The 18,955-nt window shown below is 35.7% G+C and overlaps 2 protein-coding genes and 1 long non-coding RNA gene across 3 annotated transcripts; 1 reads left to right on the top strand and 2 right to left on the bottom strand.

Moving 5' to 3' along the window:
- Nucleotides 1-320: 320 nt before the first annotated feature.
- Nucleotides 321-1,541, top strand: LOC107846631 (IAA-amino acid hydrolase ILR1-like 3; the record flags this gene model as incomplete). The annotated part of the gene is given in 3 exon segments (XM_047394434.1): nucleotides 321-635; nucleotides 860-988; nucleotides 1,063-1,541. Coding segments are annotated over 3 exon segments (825 nt in total), but the record flags the coding sequence as incomplete, so codon positions are not given.
- A 3,519-nt stretch (nucleotides 1,542-5,060) lies between these two features.
- Nucleotides 5,061-13,164, bottom strand: LOC107846844 (UPF0496 protein At3g19330). The gene is made up of 4 exons (XM_016691121.2): nucleotides 12,822-13,164; nucleotides 10,059-10,238; nucleotides 7,998-9,073; nucleotides 5,061-5,453 (listed from the first exon to the last, which is right to left on the bottom strand). The coding sequence occupies exons 2-3, from the start codon at nucleotides 10,123-10,125 to the stop codon at nucleotides 8,010-8,012; spliced, it is 1,131 nt and encodes a 376-aa protein (XP_016546607.1). The 5' UTR covers nucleotides 10,126-10,238; nucleotides 12,822-13,164; the 3' UTR covers nucleotides 5,061-5,453; nucleotides 7,998-8,009.
- Nucleotides 13,165-16,292: 3,128 nt separating this feature from the next.
- LOC107846855 lies at nucleotides 16,293-18,508 on the bottom strand. Its single transcript, XR_001667196.2, has 2 exons — nucleotides 18,240-18,508; nucleotides 16,293-16,531 (listed from the first exon to the last, which is right to left on the bottom strand). It is a non-coding gene; the product is annotated as an uncharacterized LOC107846855 (long non-coding RNA).
- Between the last annotated feature and the right edge of the window lie 447 nt (nucleotides 18,509-18,955).

Consider the following 18,955-nt stretch of genomic DNA (forward strand, 5'->3'; position numbering starts at 1 on the left):
ATAAACTAATCATGTTCGGTCTTCGTCTAACTTTAATAAGTTGATATTGTTAATGTTGCATTCTGAACTGTAAGTTGAACTATCATCAAATGTTTATCGAAACATACCTCAACTATAAGTCGTTCCTTTTTCCTGTGGGACGAACGATGGTGACATTTCAGGTAGGAAAAGGGAAGAACTGATAGTTGAGGTGCGTTTCAACAAATCTTTGAGGATAGTTCAGGTACAAACTTGAAAAACCGGGATACTTCAGGTGTATTTTTGACTATTAACGCTGATATAAACTAATCATGTTCGGTCTTTGCCTTTCTGAACTGAAGGGCACGGTTAAGCTCGTCTTCCAGCCTGCAGAAGAAGGCTACGCCGGAGCCTCTTATATGATAGAAGAAGGCGCATTAGATGGGGTTAAAGCGATATTTGGCATGCATGTCTGGCCATTTATTCCAACCGGTGTTATTGGTTCGAAACCTGGTCCTATTATGGCTGGTGCCGGAAGGTTTACAGCGATAATGCATGGGAAAGGCGGACATGCAGCGATACCACATAAAGCCAAGGATCCAATTCTTGCTGTTTCTATGACAGTTCTCGCACTCCAGCAACTTGTTTCTCGAGAAACTGATCCTCTCGAATCTAGGGTATGTCTCGCTCTAATTCCAGACACAACGATTTTGTTTCTACTTATTCGCTATTATATACGAAGGGGAGCCCCCTTGGAGTAACTGGTAAAGTTGCTGCCATGTGAACAGAAAGTCGCGGGTTCAATCATACAAACTTGTGGTGGGGCCCTTCCCCGGACCCTGCGCATAGCGGAAGCTTTAGTGCACCGGGCTGCCCTTTTTTCATTCGCTGTTATATGCAGGTTCTCTCTGTTGCATTTGTAGATGGCGGTGAGGCCGGAAATGTAATCCCGGAAAGCGTGAAGTTTGGTGGAACGTTCCGGTTCTTGACATCTGAGAGTTATTCCTGTCTTAAGCAACGGATCAAAGAGGTACGCGCTAGAGTTTCCGCGCAGCCAAAAATTCTTATTCCGGACAGCAAGTTTAACACCGAAAATGCCTGCAGATCATCGAGACACAAGCAAGCGTACATCAATGTACAGCCACTGTTGACTTTGGGGAGGACTTAATGAGGCCTTATCCACCAACTCTAAACGATCCCACAATGTACGAGCATGCAAAGAGAGTCGGAGCAGTCTTGCTCGGTGAGGAAAACGTGACTCACGGTGACATTACAATGGGCGCGGAGGACTTCAGCTTCTATTCCCAGAAGATGTCGGCTGCATTTTTCACCATCGGAGCACAAAATAAAACTGCGGCCGCAACTGGTGGTGTTAAAGGTTTGCACTCCCCTTACTTCACTCTTGATGAAGATGTTCTTCCGATAGGAGCCGCCCTCCATGCCGCTGTTGCGATGTCTTACTTTGATTCGCTCGGCCAGACATAGCAGAATTACATTTTCGAGATTGAACAATTGTCACATTTGTAAATGAAAAATACTGTCATTTGACTTCAAGCAATACCATCATAATGTGTTGTTATTAAGCGCGTCGAGCTTTTGTTTCACCGGAGTTTCTGCAAGAGGTCTCGGGTTCAAGCCTGTGAAAAGGACAAAATTCATGTATAAAGTGTCAGCGGGCGATGAGCACATTGAGCTACCCATATGCGATTACAAAAGACGTACGCGCTCTACCACTGAGCTAATAGCCCGTTGTGTGAGGAGCACTTCCCCTTAAACGGCCCAACGCAGTTTGAACGTGGATTAGTCGGGTCAGTAAGTTCAGTAAGTTCTGAATGTTCGATGGTCAAACCCAACATGATTCAAGTATTGTAATCGTCATTAGTTTGATTCTTCGTAGGAACTACATGTAATAACGAACTTGTTAGATGATCATAAGGAGATTCGTCATTCTTGAGCCTACGCTTCACCCTATTGTTGTCGAAATATCATTAGACCCAAAGTTTATCGAAAGAAAAATTAAGCAATTTCAAATACTATCGATTTTTTCAATAAATATCATTAATATGAATAAAGAATAAAATGATAAAATTAATCATTCAATTCATGATTTTTCAATCGCCGTGTAAAATGTAATGTATCCAACTAAAATGGGACGAAGGGAAGGGAGTAGGGGTGTGCATTGGTCGGTTCGGTTTGGTTTTATGTGTTATTGGTTCTGTTTATCGGTTTTTAAATATGTAAAACCAATAACCAGCCAATAAGATATTTTTTTATCGATTTTTGGTCTTTTAACGGTTCGGTTTTCGGTTTAACCAATAAGAAAATACTCATAAAATAAAATTAATAACAACTAACATAACAAAAAAAAAGATCTTAATTACCGCCAAAATCCTACGCAATGCATTTTAGTTTATAAGAATCTTCTAACTTGAACTGAATATTAGTTCGGAAAAAATTGAAGCCTCATTGTTGGAAGCTACTAAATGCGTCCAGCTTTTCAATACGACAATGCCCATATTTTATATTGTGCCTTTGTTATCCTGAATAAGGTAATACTTTGTGAATCGCTCAATTGTGAATAAGTAGTATATATATATATATATATATAGTAACTCAGTGTATCCTTATTGGGTCATTTGTTTAACCAATAACCCAATAATCTAAAATCGAAACCAAACGGTTTACCCAATAATTTTTTTTTATAAAGCTAATAAAAAATCGTTAACCCAATAACATTTTTATACTTTTTTTTGATAGTGTCTCCAAATTCAAAAAAAAAAGAAGAGAATTCGAAGCTTTTGCTAACCATCCGATCTTACTTTGAAACAACAAATCCAAACCGTCAAATAAATACACCTCTCACGCGGATCGCCAGCGTGGCACATCTTTATCATAGATAAATATCAATCTCCTAATTCCATTTTCTTCGTTACCATTCAAATCTAAACTCTAAAAACACTCAAAATTAGTCTAAGCCACTCAAACTTCATATTCCTTCTGATTTTTTCGATCCGATCCGATCCGTTGTTTCTCCAATTTTGTCCATGTGAATTTTTAACTTCAAAATATTTGACGCTATTTATTGTGCTTATTCACAATTTGGTTAGTGTATTTGGCTGTTTTGAGGTTAAAAATACTCATGGACAGAGCTGTGAAAACAATGGGATCGGAAAAATCAGAACGAATTTGATGTTTGAGTTGGCCTACCGAAGGTTTCCGATACGTTGTTTCTCCAATTTTGCGTATTTTTTAACCTACATTTGCAGACGTTTGTTTGATCTTTGATATTATTTGAGAATGAATATTTGAGCAATTTGGTTACCATGGTTGTCAAAAACTTTTATTTTTGGAGTGACTTGCTCATGCAAGTTAATTTTTTTTTTTTTTTTTCCAATATTTTGGTAAATATTTATTTTTGTCCGTGTTTTCTTTCTCTTATTCTTTGTTGTTATAAAAGTGGTAAAATTCTAATTTTTGAAGAATGCAATTTTATTTTTTGAGTGGAGAGCAATGTTAGAAGGGTTTTGTAAGCACCAAAATAATTTAGACATAAAACTAACAAAACAATAATACTCCCTCCGTTTCGAATTAAATTGTCCTTTCGACCATGGCATACTCATTAAGAAATTCAATAATTAGGAGTATATTTTATCTTTTTACATTGTTAGACTTAATAATTAATTAAGCATAAAAAATTGTAGGATATGCATGCATGAATTAAAAATCTTATAGGAACACTAGTAGTATCCCTTGAAAAGAAGAAAAAAAAGTCAAGTTTAATAAAGTTTGTATTGAAAATATAAATGTTATTTTAAATTTTTTTGAAAAGTATAGTTATATTTAATACTTCCTCCGTTTCGAATTAGTTGGTCTTTTTTCTAAAAAAATTTGTTTCAATTTACTTGTCCAATTTATCAAATCAAGATTATTTTACACAAATTTTTCCCATTCTACTCCTAATAGGTATTAAATATAACTATACTTTTCAAATTTTTTGAAAATAACACTTATATTTTTAATACAAACTTTATGAAATTTGATTTTTTTTTTCTTTTCAAGGAATACTACTAGTATTCCTATAAGATTTTCAATTCATGTATGCATATGTTACAATTTTTCTTGCTTAATTAATTATTGAGTCGTATAATATTAAGAAGAGTAAAAAGGTAAAATATATTCTTAATTATTGAATTTCTTAATAGGTGTGTTAAAGTTGAAAGGGCTATCTAATTCGAAACGGAGGGAGTATCTATTAAGGGTAGAATGAGAAGAATTTGTGTAAAATAGTCTTGATTTGATAAGTTGGACAAGTAAATTGAAACAAATTTTTTTTTTAGAAAGAGGGCTAATTAATTCGAAACGGAGGAGTAGTTCATAAATTTTGCCAGAGCTTTAATTACAGAAAATTTTAATATTTTATATAATTATTAAAATTTTGATTTTGGGTTTATATAGATATATAATTAATTTGCTCTTGATACATTTTCTTACTTTATAAAGATGCATAATTGACTTTTAATATATTTTTTTCAATTCCGAGTGAAAAAAATTTCTTTGTAAATATATAGAATGAGCTTTCGACATATCAATAAAGATATATAATTAATTGAAATTTTTATAATTATTTTATAAAATTTATACTGAACTAGGTTTATCTGCATTTCATTAGGACAATATGAGGAACAAAAATTAAAAAAAAAAATAAAAAACATAAAAATTTTCATCCAATTCTAGTTGCGACAACATACTCAATATAATTCCACTAAGTAGGATCTGAGGAGGATAGTATGTACGCAGACCTTACCTCTACCTCAAAGATAGATTGATTGTTTTCGATAGACCTTCGGCTCAAGAAAAAAATCATCCACTTCTTCTTGGATATGCTAAATTTAGAACTTCTACATCAACCGTGTTGCTCGGACTCTTCAAAAATGTCATTGGCTACGTGTTGGATCCTTCAAAAGTAACACATTTTCGGACGATCTGACATGGGTGCGGCAACAATTTTGAAGATTCCGAGCTACTTGGTACATCAACATCAGTGCCATAATCAGAAAATAAGTGGTGCTCATGCATTTCAGCTAACCAAAAGACTTTAAGAAGAGTACAAAGCCAATGATGGTGATTTTGTTTATATCATGTTAAGAAGAGAATGAAAAGAGTACAATATGCCAGTGTATAGCTAACACTAATCTTGTGCTGGCAAAAAACATGTGGTAAATAATCATTACAACGATACTGGAAAAATGAGGGGAGCGCGAATCGCGTTCCTCTTGAAGAATCTCCTATCAGACCTGTTCGTTAATTCTAAAACGCTATAGATACTAGTAAGCGTAACATGTTAAGTTTTCGATTCACCAAAGTGGTAGCTGTCAATAGTCATGTTATACAACAGAACAATTTCTGCCTCGGTCCCAAATAAGTTAGGGGGTCCGCGGCTATATGAGTTTCCACTTCTTCATCGACAGTCTTGTATTTAGCATCCACCATCGGACCTGAAATGGACCAAAAATCCAGTTACATGATTGTTCAGTCGACTGAAATTTAGACCACAAAAAATGGCTTTTGAAGACACATTCGAAACATAGTGCATCCTAGTGAATCTTATTTCGAGACCATTGTCTTTCAAATCGCAATGTAAACTTTTTCCTTTTTTAATGCAAGTAACCATAGGACGATGATTTATCATTATCGCTAACAGTTAAAACAGATAAAAAGATAATAGATGCAAGAAATAAGGCACGTTGACAGTTGAGCACGGTGCAGGAGGGTGATAAGTGTTCGGTGAGGCAAACAATCATTGCACATAAACATTACTAGGAATTCACATACTTTGGAAGATCAATAAGAACCAGACGACAAATGAAAGGAACATAAGAATTACCTAAAGACAAAATCGAAGACACAAGAATTACGTAAAGCCAAGTTGATACAACCATGTCTTAACTAGTTCAAGAATTGGACAACGGAAGGACATTAGTTGGTAGCAACGCAAACATTCCCATCTTTTCTGCATGTTTGAGTAACTGAACAAGGAGCAATTTTCGACAGATAGAGAAAGGGGTGTTTTCTGGGGCTATGAAGCAGCATCACTTATCCTGAAGCATGTATCTTCTCAAGTTCTCAGACGGTCAGATTCTCGAGAAGACCTTATCCAACAAAAGCGGGATCCAACTCTCTTTCGTTGAAGGGGTCCATTCAACCCCAATTAAGAGCTAGTACACCAACAACATACCCCGTGCAATCCCACAAAATGGGGTCTAGGGAGGATAAAGTGTACGCCGTCCAGTGGCGGAGCCAGAATTTTCATTGAGGGGTTCAGAAGTAAATATACGGACTAGTTGAAGGAGGTTCAATATCTATTATATATACATCAAAATATCTTTGACCATGTAAAAATAATATAATTTTTTGACGAAAGAGTTCGGATGAACCCCCTGAATTCAATGTGGCTCCGCCACTAACGCAGTCCATACCGCTACCTCAGTATGAAGTTGAGAGGCTGTTTCAGATAGAGCCCGATCTCAAGAAGCCAATTAAGAGCTAGTATGAAGCCAAAAACTAAGACCTATCGTCCGTCAAATCCAATTTCGGAAAAGAACTGCAAATGAGGCAATTTTGGAAGGATAGGTGGACTGGAAGCTCAACACTGAACAATACATTCCCTAGACATTTTCAGACTATGTTGCTCGGACTCTTCAAAAATGTCGACGGGTGAGCATCGGATTCTCCAAAAGTAGTGTATTTTTGAAGTATCCGACACGGATGCGGCATCAAAAGTGAAGAGTCCGTGCAACTTAGTTTTCAGATGGCAGGCAATCAAAACTCCTCTACAGCTCAAAATAGGGAAGGAAGCACCTGGAACACCCTACTCAGAAGGCACCTAGGGGATTCAGGAGTCAATGTACTAGCACTCTTTAAAGCATTAGAAGGTTATAGGATACAAGAACGGGAGCCAGACAGAATGATTGGGGAAGCACCAAGTTAGGAAAATACACAGCCAAAGCTAGTTACAATAAATTTTTTTCACAAAATTGGATGCTACGGAATCGGTCTTGGAAGCACATACGGAAAACTAGAATGCCTAGCAAGGTGATATCTTTCACATGGACAACACCGAAAGGAACACGTCTCACTCAGGAACAGGAACATTATATACTGGTTAACATATGTTGTCGCCATAATTCAGAGAGCATCAATCGCCGCTTCCTATATTGTTTGTTGCTGACATATGGAACTTTTATTCTATTTTTCGACTATCTCGGTTTACTCCTCAGGCAGTCAGGGAAGCTTGTGATAGCTGGTTCTTTTTGGAGAGTTGATAATGCCGTCAGAAGGATATGGGAAATGATCCCAACAAGACTATTTTGGTGCATCTGGACTGAGAGAAATCGCAGATGCTTTGATGGTGTCTCAACTCCAGCATGTTCCCTCGAGGATTAGAGTCAATCTTTTTAGTTGGAATTACATGACCCCTGTAACTAGCACCGACTCTTTTTGGGACTTCGTTAGCTCTCTAACTTTAGCATTGCTTTTAGTAGCAACAAGAACTAACAGTCGACTCCTTTGGTGTCATCTGTTCCCTATGCATCTTCTTGATGCCTTTCTAATGATAACACCGAAGCACAAGATAATGTGAAGTTGGATCTAAAACATACCAGACAAAATAAAATTCTATTAGAATGGTTATATGCATAGTTCAATAGTGTTTGACGAGTTGAGAGCATGGCCGCCAAATACAGTACAGGAAATGAGTGACCAATTTATTTCAATGAAAGTAACATTAATTCTTGCCAATCTCCTTCGTCTTCATTTACGACATCCCTTCCCCCAACCCGACCCCTCAGGGCCCTCTTTCCACTAGGAAATATCTAGTTGCATCGTAAGAAACTTATGAAGTTAGAGATCCAACAGCCTCGATACACTTACAATCGCAGTAAAATCACAAAAAGGCAAGTTTAACATGCCAGAAATAATTCGATATCTAGAAAAGAAGATTAAAAAGGTACAAAAGAACAAATGGAGGAAGGATTTCTTACAGAACGAACGAATTATCCAGGGGCCTGATTTTGATGAAGGAGATAGTTGAGAAGATGGCCTCTGGCCCTATTTATTGCAGCAAAACATAGACACAAATGCTCCTCGAGACCCAAAATTTCTTCGAGAAAATTGCTATGTTTCCTGTGAAGTTGCTTCACTACCTCCTGGATAGGGTATCGGTCTTTTCCTCTCTCTAGTGCAAACCGAACAAGACGCTTGTAGTACTCCACTGCATCATATAATCGGCCCACCAAGCAATTTACTGTCTCTAAGTGATTGTGGAGGAAAAAAATCCCCTTAGTTGCATCATCCAGCTTCTCGAGATGAACCAGTTCCTTTTTTGCTATTTTTGAAGGGACGCAAGCAGAGCATACTGGGGCTGCTACAAGGGCGACAAAAGCATGAGAAGCTATAGCAACAGCTGTTATGATCACTCCGATAGTAGCTCCAACTAAACATACAACTGAACCTTTGGTAGCATGACGAAGAAGTTGAACCTTTGAACGTGACTTGTGTAAAAGAAGGTCAAGCTCACGCTTTAGCTCGAAGTAGCAATGACGCATATCATTAAAGCTATGGGTGTCATGTATAGGAAAGGGATTGCTGAGGCTGTCAAATTGGAGGAAGATGTCAAATGCCCAATTGCATTGAACCTGCGAAAGGGAATGTCCACCAGACTCCATGTCCAGGGGAAGGACATCGAGCAGCCTACGAATGGGAGCATAGGAAAGTTTAGCTTGCTTTACACTTTCTGAGAAAATGATACAGAGACGAGTGGTTTGCTCACTATCGTCCAAGTACTTAGCAACAAGTTGATTTAGGGCGTCCGGTTTTATATGCAAAAGTGCCTCTTGGACGCACTCATGGTTTGGTTGAAGGACATCTTCTAATTGCAGCGACCCCTCCTGGAACTCAACTTCTGCTACCTCCACACTACGGTCAGAAGGGACCTCATAGTGGACCTTGGACCATATCTCGCTGTATGAAGATGTTTGCACTGCAAGGGTATATGCTCGTGATAAGTTAACGGTAGGTGAAGGTTGGGAGCTTGCTGTATTATCATCACCTAAGCCACCTGCAGTTTGTTCACATAGATTTAAAGCTATCAGAATATACCATAAGGGGATTCAACAACTGCTAAAATTCCATTCAAGCCACTTGACTCTGGTTTTGTGCAAATCGAACCATCCAAACTTTAGAGTGTGAAGCAAAAAGATTAACTGTCAATAAAAAAAAAAAAAAAAAAAAGGAAAATTGTATGTGATCCACGTGATTTCTAAGGGAAGCACGGTCTAGCATGAGTTACGTTGGAAAAAAGATACATAAGTATCATGAGATGATTGAAGAAATTTCTTGGGTTCCTCTCCCCAGCCCTTTAACACCTTGGCACCCCCTTAAGAAGGCGAAGAAACTTGCATAGCCAAGGTTGCCAACAGCTAAGTTGCGCGGACTCTTCACTTTCGATGCCGAACCCGTGTCGGATTCTCCAAAAATACCCTAGTTTTGGCAAATCCGAAACGCACCCATTGACTTTTTTGAAGAGTCCGAGCAACATAGGCCAACAGCCATCAGCTCAGTCAATAATCCAGCAAACAAATAAGTGACTGTAGCGGTCCCTATCCCACAGTCGTACAGATTGGGAAAGGTTGTCATAATATAAGCGACAGGTCTTATTTCTAGTTACTAACTTGAAAATTTTACCCATAATGTGACTTTTATTCAGTTTAAGAACTTCAATGCTTCAAGCATTACAAGCAGCATAAATTTCAGTTAAGGATCCAAAAATAGTACTCCCTCCGTTTCATAATAAATGAATTGTTGGATTTTGGCACACAGATTAAGGAAAAAGCATTAAAGACAAATTTAACACAACTCTCCATTTTTACCCAAAAAAAAGAAAAAGCTGACCTTGTAATACCTTTTCAAAAGTTAATTGATTGTCGAATCATAAGGGTAAATTTGGAAAAAATTTCAATGATTCACTTATTTTGAAACACCAATAAATACCCCAACAATTCACTTATTCCGAAACGGAGGGAGTACTAAATTCATAAACTTACCTTCCAAAGATGGAGATGAACAGTTAGTTGTTCCTGTTAATGATAACTGCCGCAGACACTGTAGCATTTGTTTCCACGGGATAGGACTGAGTACACCGCATAAACTTGAACCATTTGCTGATGAAAAGTACAAAAGTTCAACTGAAGAGCCAAAGTACAAGCATAATCTCCACGAGCAAGCTATAACATGAAAAAACAAAAAGGGTAAAATAAGTACTGAATGGCGGAATACTGAATGACAGAAAAGTTCTCCATGAAAGTAGATGAACACGAGAGAACCTTGGTAAACTCTATAAAGAAGCTTTGCTTAACTAGCAAGTGAAATAAACATTCATGTAATTTCCCACCATGGCATTAGTATTGACGACAAAATTATTAGAGAAAAGGAACTTGTTCACACTCTCAAGAAAATATAATTTCTGTCAACGAGCCCTACTTGGATGCAGTAGTTAACGTTTCTGTTTAGTAAGTGTAATTGGACTTCACTACTGATCTAAGTCTGCTCACTTTCATAAAAGCAAAGCTGGTTATGAATTGTTCAAGAATCACATAACGTCAGCTCATCTTATCAACGAATTATAACTCCGTTCCTCTTGTGCTTTGACCTGGTCGACACTGAACCACTAAACCAGTAAATTGAAGATATAACCATTAAGAATCACTTGTTGATGGAGGTAAAAATGGCAGAGGTACTCAAGGCGTCAAAAGTTTACGAGTACACATTATAGTTGCTACTCCGATAAGGATCCATTGCTGACTTCTCAAGAGTCACAAAGAACGTGATGAGGTGATGGCTATACTGAAGGTAAGCATTCCCTAGATTACTTTAGTTTGTGACATCTTAATCAATCTCGTGAACGAGTGAACGGAAGAAATAGTAATATGTGAAATAAGTAATGAGTGACGGAAAAGTTCTCAGAGGAAGTAGATGAATGCGACACATCTTGATACACTTTATATAGAAGCTTGCTTAACTAGCAAGAGAAATAAACATTCGTGATTTTTCCACCAAGGCATTAGTATTGACGACAAATTTGTTTGAGAAAAGGAACCTGTAGACACTCTGAAAACATATAATATCTGTCAACGAGCCCAACATAGACAGGCAAGTCCTCAGCCTTGAAATATTGCAAAAATGGTTGATAAAGTATTTGGATCCCGTAGCTGGCGTTTCTGTGTATTAAATGCAATTGGAGTTCACTAGTGAGCTCACTTTCATAAATGCAAAACTGGTTATGAATTGTTCAAGAATCACACAATGTCAGGATATCTTATCAAGATACTTATAACTCCTTTCATCTTGTGCTTGACCTGGTCGACGCTGAGCGCTAAACTAGTAAATTGAAGAAATAACCACCAAGCATCTCTTGTTGATAGAGGGAAATGTTATGATCCCACATCGAAAAAGGGATGAGTAATTCTTTGTTCATCGATGTTGTCCCCACATTATGTTATGCACACTCTAGTAAACGAGGCCTGGGCGTGGTGGGGAGTGTTAAGAGTCTCACATTGGAAAAGGGATGCGTAATTGATCTCCTTACATGCACTTACGGAATCCTCCTCTCATGAGCTAGTTTTTGGAGTTGAGTTAGGCCCAAGATTCATTCTTTACAGGAAAAATGACAGAGTTACTCGAGACGCTAAAGCTAAAGAATACAAATTATAGTTGCTACTCAGGTAAGGATCCAATCTTGACTTCTCAACGGTCACAAAGAACGCGATGAGGTGATGGCTATACTGAAGGTAACATTCCCTAGGGCCTAGATTACTTTAGTTTGTGACATCTTAATCAATCTCATGAACTAGTGCCATCATCAAACTTCCATTTCATCCTCAACTCGGAGCAAACAAACATTTCTATCACATCCCCTCCTCCTATATTATGTTTCGAAACTACTAGATGATTTCTTGCCATGTGCAACTAGCCAGGGTGTGCGCAAGCTGACCCAAACACCATGGTTATCAGAAAAAAAAAAAAAAGATTCATTGAAGCAACTAAGTTGCAATCAAGTCCTCATAATCTCAACATCTCTTTTAATTTTCTTTCTTTTCTTTTTTCACAATATATATTTTTGGTTGCATTCCCTTATTTACAATGGGTCTATCGGAAACAACCTCTCTACTTCTTCGGAGGTAGCGGTATGGACTGCGTACATCTTACCCTCCCCAGACTCTACTTTGTGGGAACACATTGGGTTTGTTTTTGTTGTTGTATTCCCTTAATTACAATGTGGCAAATGTAACAATGAGCTTTACTACACTTTGCAACAATTTCCAGTAATTACTACTAACATACAACACATTCACAAACAAAGTATTGACCAACAACAAATTCTAACTTGCTCATACAACCGTAAAATTCACTCCAAAAATGAAATTCTTAACTAAAAATAAAGTTTTTGCCAAACACTCAGTAACTAGATTGCTCAAATATTCACTCAAAAACTAATACCAAAAATAAATATTAACCAAAAAAAACTATAAAAAAAAAAGTTTGACAAATACCTTCCATTCCATTCATTTTTACCTGTCATTTTCAAAATTCAATCTTATAACTTTGACTACATATATTTTTTCAACATATTATGAGAATCATTGCAACTTATAGCATTTTTCGTATAACTTTCAAACATCTAAATTAAAAATTTAACATACATAATTAATCTACTACAATTTAACTCTTAGTTTAGTCAAATTAACTTTTGTAAAGCTAAATGTGACAAGTAAAAATACACGAAGAGAGTAAAAAAAAGTAATTCTTACCTAGAAAACGAAAATTTACTGACTTAGTAAAACTTATGAAGTTGTGTTTAATTAATCTTGTACAAGTTGTTTGAGTCGGGCTTTGATATAATCTTTTCGGGCTTTAGCTCGGGCTTGTTGAGGGGCAATATTGGAATATGAAAGATATGCACCTGCCGTAATTAGAGTAATACCGGCGGCAACGCCGGCGATAGTGAATTTGAGTTGCTTAGGGGTAGGTGGAAATGACCAAAATACCATTTCTTTTAAAGTGAGAAAATGGAAAAGAAAGAGTAGTGAAGAAAAGGTCAATGAAAATGGAGTAATATTATTTTTGTTGACTTGTGTGAATATGACTCTGGCTACTTGTTAACAAAGAAACAAACAATAATAATAATAATTATATTTCCTCTTTTTCATTTTATGTATTGTCATTTTCTTTCTGATCCGTTCTAAAAAAAAAATATTAGCTTCATAATATTTCCTCCGTTCTATTTTATATATCGCCATTTTTTTTTTATCCGCTCTAAGAAAAATGTTACTCCCTCCATCCTAAATTATGTGTCGCCATTTCCTTTTTAGTCCGTCTCAAAAAGAATGTCACCTTTTCTTATTTGGTAAGTTTTTAAAGACATAATTACAATTTTATCCTTAGTGGTCCTACTTAATTTTAAATACTATTACTCCTTTTTTATTTGTCTTTTCAATTAAAAATGGTCCCACTTGATTTTAAATATTATTACCCCTTTCTTTAAGAAAGGTAATTTTGTAACTTTAACAAAGTTAATACTTATTTCTTAAATATAGTGTTCGATCAAATTACGACATATAATTTGCAACAGAGGGAGTACATTTTCTTATTTGGTAACTATTAAATGAGATCATTCTTAGTTTATCCTTATCGAGCATCGCTTAATAAGAAGAGATAATTAAAGACTAAACAATAAAGTGACTTTAAGAGAAGTAATATTGTAAGTTTTACAAAGATTATTTATTTCTTAAATTTTATGATCGATTAAAAGTCGACACATAAAATGGACAGAAGGGAGTAATAAATAACATTTTCTAAGGACAAAAATGTATAGTACATAAACAAACACTCTCGTGGTATATAAATTTTGAAAATGTAGATAATTAATTCTTTGAGTTGAGGTGTTCAACTGACGCAAAGATGATGAGTTGAGGTATATAAATGTGAATTTGAGTTGCATGAACGTCGGTGAAAAAAAAACAAAATACCATTTCTTTGAAGGTGTAGTTAGAGGAGGAAAAATTAATCCGTCCAATTCGATTCAACTCGTTCAAGTTTGGATTAGTTATTGACTCGCTCATTTATTAGTTGAACTAATATCAATTCAATCTGTTTCATCCCGTTAAAATTTGGGTTGATATGTTACCTGAATTGATTTTTGAGAAATTTTGTCAAAATATTGAAAAAATTACATGACAACACAATTTATTTTTACTAAACTACAGAAAATTCTACCTTTTTTATTAACTACCTTTTATTTTTTAAAAAACAATCGAATATCTCCACAAATTCATAAATTTTCGAATACTTAATTTTAATCTCCTTTGATCTACTAAATATATTATGTATCTCGACCAAAATAGTGCAGAAATGAACGTCTCTCAGTAATCAAAATTATGTATCTCAACATCAAAATTATATATCCGAATACTAATTATGTATTTGAGCAAAAGTGGAGTAATTAATTGTTACATTCTTGTTCAAAATTATGTACCTCAACTTCTAAATTATATATTCGGATGCTAATTATAAAATCCCAAACCAAAAGGGCTGATTTTTTGACCAAAAATTTCAAAAGGGACAATTGATTTAAAAAGCAACTAAAAAGACAAAAGGCTCTTGGCTTAGTAATTTGTCCCATGACTCTGCTGGAAGTACTAACAAATCGCTTGATGTCTAGCGACTTGCAAATCACTTGGTGTCCAACAATTTAAAAGTCGCTTCAAAATTATGTATTTTTTTTATACCTTTTCTTTTTTCTTTTACAATCTTTAATGTTGTTTAAAGTGAAATTAAAATCCTAAAATGTACTACTAAAATTATTTGGGACCTTAAAATTTTAGAGGCCTAAAGCAAATATTTTACTAGTCAGCTGGTATTGAAACCAAGACTGGTACATATTGAAATGAGTTTTGATTGTAGTGATCGGTATTAGTGGAGTGGTATTCAGGAGTCGTTAAAATCAAAGAAATTGTTGGAGTTATTTTATTATTTTTATCTAGTCCTAGAATGCACAAAACAGAGGAGTCGTACGAGGTGAAATTCTCTCACATGATTCTGAAACAAAGACAAAGGCGGAGTCAGCCATATTTAAGGGTTCGGCCATTTATGCATGGTTAAAATTATATATATGTGATTATAACAGATATGAAACCCCCTTCAACTAAATTTTCTTTAAATATTAAACCTCCTTAATTGAAATCCTTGCTCCACCTCTGAACAAAGACTCGTTCAATTCAATTGAACGATAACGGTATCGGATGTAGGCTTAATCTGAAGGATATTACGGAGAAGCTTTGTAGAATTATTATGAAGCTATGAAGCTATGCAACTAGAAAATATTGTATTCTCATTTAGCTTGTTGTAAATATTTTTGCATTGCAAGTAATATTCATTTTGCCTGTTTACCTAACCGCGAAGCTTTTTTAGTGTTTTAATGAGAATATTTTTTTCTAGTGAGCCCATTTTGTGAAAAATAGGAGTAGATAATACATATACATATTTACTTGATTAAGGAGAATCATAAACTTCAAAACTCAAAAGCAATTGAAAACATGTACATATCTTTACATTCTTGATTCAACAAAACACAAGTTTATATAGACTAACGATGTCAAGTATATAGTTTGAATACATCAAAGAAAAAGCTAGAAAGACTTCAAGCATATAGTTTTAAAGGCATTATACCAAAACAACAAAGGCATCAAAATAAGGTCAATTAAGCATTTTTTCGAGTTATGTACACCGTAATTAATTTCACGAGTTACCTTTTATCTACCATCAATGCAAGTATTCAGCTAACTCTGTCCATCGTGACTGACTTGGGCACTAGGAAAGAAATCACCCTAAAACATATTTGTCTTTCATGCATGCAACATCAAACACACCATCAACAACATACCTAGCGTATTCCCACAAGAGCGGGGTCTGGGGAGAATAAGATATACGCAGTCCATACCGCTACCTCCAAGGAACTAGAGAGGTTATTTCCGATAGACCCCCGGCTCAAAGAACATCAAACACATGAACAAGAAAATGTAGATGCCAAATGCAAGAGTTGTTCGAAGTCTTAGTAATAACACAAGTAGATAAAACCTATGTTAACAATAACCAGCACAGTTGATCGAAGTCTCATGAGAAGAGCTCTAAGAGATGCATGGGGCAAGTTCATCAGATGCCAAATATTAGAAAAAATAAGTATGTATAACAAAGAATAACCAAAGTAGGGTTGACACAACAAATTCAAAACCATCATTTTTCTCATAATTACTTGTCTGTCTGTATATAACAAAAGAATTTGACAATTCCAACCTGAACATGGCAAAAAAAGCCATCTACCACTTCAATCATCAAAACTGCGGGGGATTATATGCGGGTATGTATTAGGGTGGTCCATATTTGTTAGTGTCGTAATCCGGGGATTGGGGATTGTATTTGGGTCTGTATTTGTTAGCATCGTAATCAGGAGGTATCTCATCACCTGCCAAATATTAGAAAAAAAATAAGTATAACAAAAAACCAGAGTAGGATTGACGCGAAACAAATTTAAAGCATCATTTTTCTCTTCATTACTTGTCTATATATAACAAAAGAATTTGATAGTTCCAACTTGAACATAGCAAGAAACATTGAACCAGAAAATATGCAAACTTTGCCCCTGTCTTGGGAGGTAGAGAGAGGCTATTTCCAATAGAGCTCAGATCACAAATAAAAGAGCCATAACAATTAAAGAATTGACGTTCAACTACACCACAAATTTGTATGCTCATGGACCTGAATTTTCAAGAATCTCAAAGCCTCTATAGCAAAAGAAAAAGGCCAAAAACTGGCTAAGTTATTCCAAAATTGTGGACTAGACTAAAGAATTTTGAAATATTGTATGTGTTCCGATAAGAACGAAGCAAATAAATCCATCAAGCCACATCAAACTCAAGAGTTTCGACAACACTAATAATCCAGTTAGTTGTAACAAACAGCAGCTCAAAACATGTGTATCATCTCTATTATCAATAGAAACTTTTAAGGGAAACAAATCCAACATCAAGTAATTTTTTCCTTAATAGAGTTGTCTAATATTACCCCAACCATTAGGAAAAAGTCTTGATTTTTTTCCTTGATCCTTAATGAAGGTCCAAATGAACCTATTTGTCCATGGTAAGGTCATCATATATAGACAACTAAAAGAGCCATGACAAATGCATAAAGAATTTCTGTTCAACTACACCAAAGACTCATCATATGCACATGGGACCTGAATCTTCAAGAATCTCAAAGCATCTAAAGAAAAAACTGGCTAAGTTATTCCAAAATTGTGAACTCGACAAAAGGATTGTGAAATGTTGTGTGTGTTCTAATAAGACTGAAGCAACTAAATCCATCGAAGCCATATCAAGAGTAAGATGTTTGGTTGGGAACAAAGGGGTTAATTATCCCATGATTAGCTATCTCGGGATAACTTACATACATCACTATGGTCTATCAAGTGGGATAAATAATCCCGAGACTACGAAATACCTCAATTGCGTATTGGAACACTTGAAGGATGCATGACTTTATGACAACACACTCATTTCTATAGACATGAATGGATCCACGCCAAATCCCCACAACAACAACAACATACCCAGTGTATTCCCACAAAGTGGGCTCTGGGACAGTAAAGTTTACGCAGTCCATACCGCTCGCCAACACAGATGAAGTAGAGTGGATACCCTCAACCCAAGGTATATATATAATATAAGTAGTAACAGGCTAGCTAAGGTACAAGGCATATTAAAAAGTTAATTAAATTACCTTTAATCCTGCAAAAGTCCACCTCCTATTTTCCTCCTCCAGGAGGAGACAGTACCTGTGCTTGAAAGGTATCTTCATTTTGATCATTATTATTATTATTATTATCCTTGGCAACAAATGTGATATAATACAATATCCCTGATATAGACCATCGGTTGGCTTTCAGAATTTTCAAGAATTTGTAATCTCGACCCTGAATTGAATATCTCAATTAATCCATCCATCCATCCATCCAGACGGAGTAACGCTGACAGGCCAATTATCAAAAAACCTCTTACTCATCTCGGTGACATTCACATCGAGATTATAAACACATCCAATCAAAAGCAAGTATGTATGTATATATGTTGCACAACAATAACAAGAACAATATGTGTTTGCTTGTGTTGACTTACATCGCTTTCTTTAACCTGCCTGTGATACTCTTCAAATATTGGATAGCTCTCTTTAACCTGCCAGTCATACTCTTCAAATAATGGATCGCAATCCCCATGCACATTGCTCTCTTTAACCTGCCTGTCATACTCTTAGCTCCCATGGTAATCCCCATGTACTCTTCTTCTTGTCTTCTCCATTGCTGTGTCGCCTTCCAAATTTAGCTGCCTCTCAGGCTCTTCCATTAGGGCTTTGGCCTCTGAGTTTGTGAAAAATAACACCACCACCACCACACGATTCATATATTACTAATGGCATGAATCGGGTTGGGTCGGTTCGGGTCGCACTTTATGGGCTCAGATGTTAAAACTTAAAATAACATAAATATACACCTTAAATTTTATCATATTTACACAAATCATCACCCTTATAAAATAATTACAAATATTCATATAATTATGTATTTTCGTTGAATGTATCACGAAACTAATTATGTATCTCAAGAGGCTCAAAATCAAAAAATATATCGGGGAGCTAATTATATATCTTTACAAAGAAAAAAATATATCTTTATTATCGGAAGCTAATTATGTATCTCGACAGACCAAAAATTGAGATTTCAGTAATTATGCAAAATGTCGTGATTTGTTTTAATTCATTAAAATAATTATATTATAAATTAATCACAAAATCTAATGCTATATTTTAGGCATTATACATAAATATGGCTTTTAAT

Source organism: Capsicum annuum, chromosome 8, assembly GCF_002878395.1.
Source record: "Capsicum annuum cultivar UCD-10X-F1 chromosome 8, UCD10Xv1.1, whole genome shotgun sequence".
NCBI lineage: Eukaryota > Viridiplantae > Streptophyta > Magnoliopsida > Solanales > Solanaceae > Capsicum > Capsicum annuum.

Excerpts from the sequence above, each read along its gene's own strand:
- LOC107846844 (XM_016691121.2), bottom strand. The coding sequence starts at position 10,125 with ATGCTACAGTGTCTGCGGCAGTTATCATTAACAGGAACAACTAACTGT. Across the intron at positions 9,074-10,058 it reads TTCATCTCCATCTTTGGAAG|GTGGCTTAGGTGATGATAAT; the intron begins GTAAGTTTATGA and ends AACAAACTGCAG.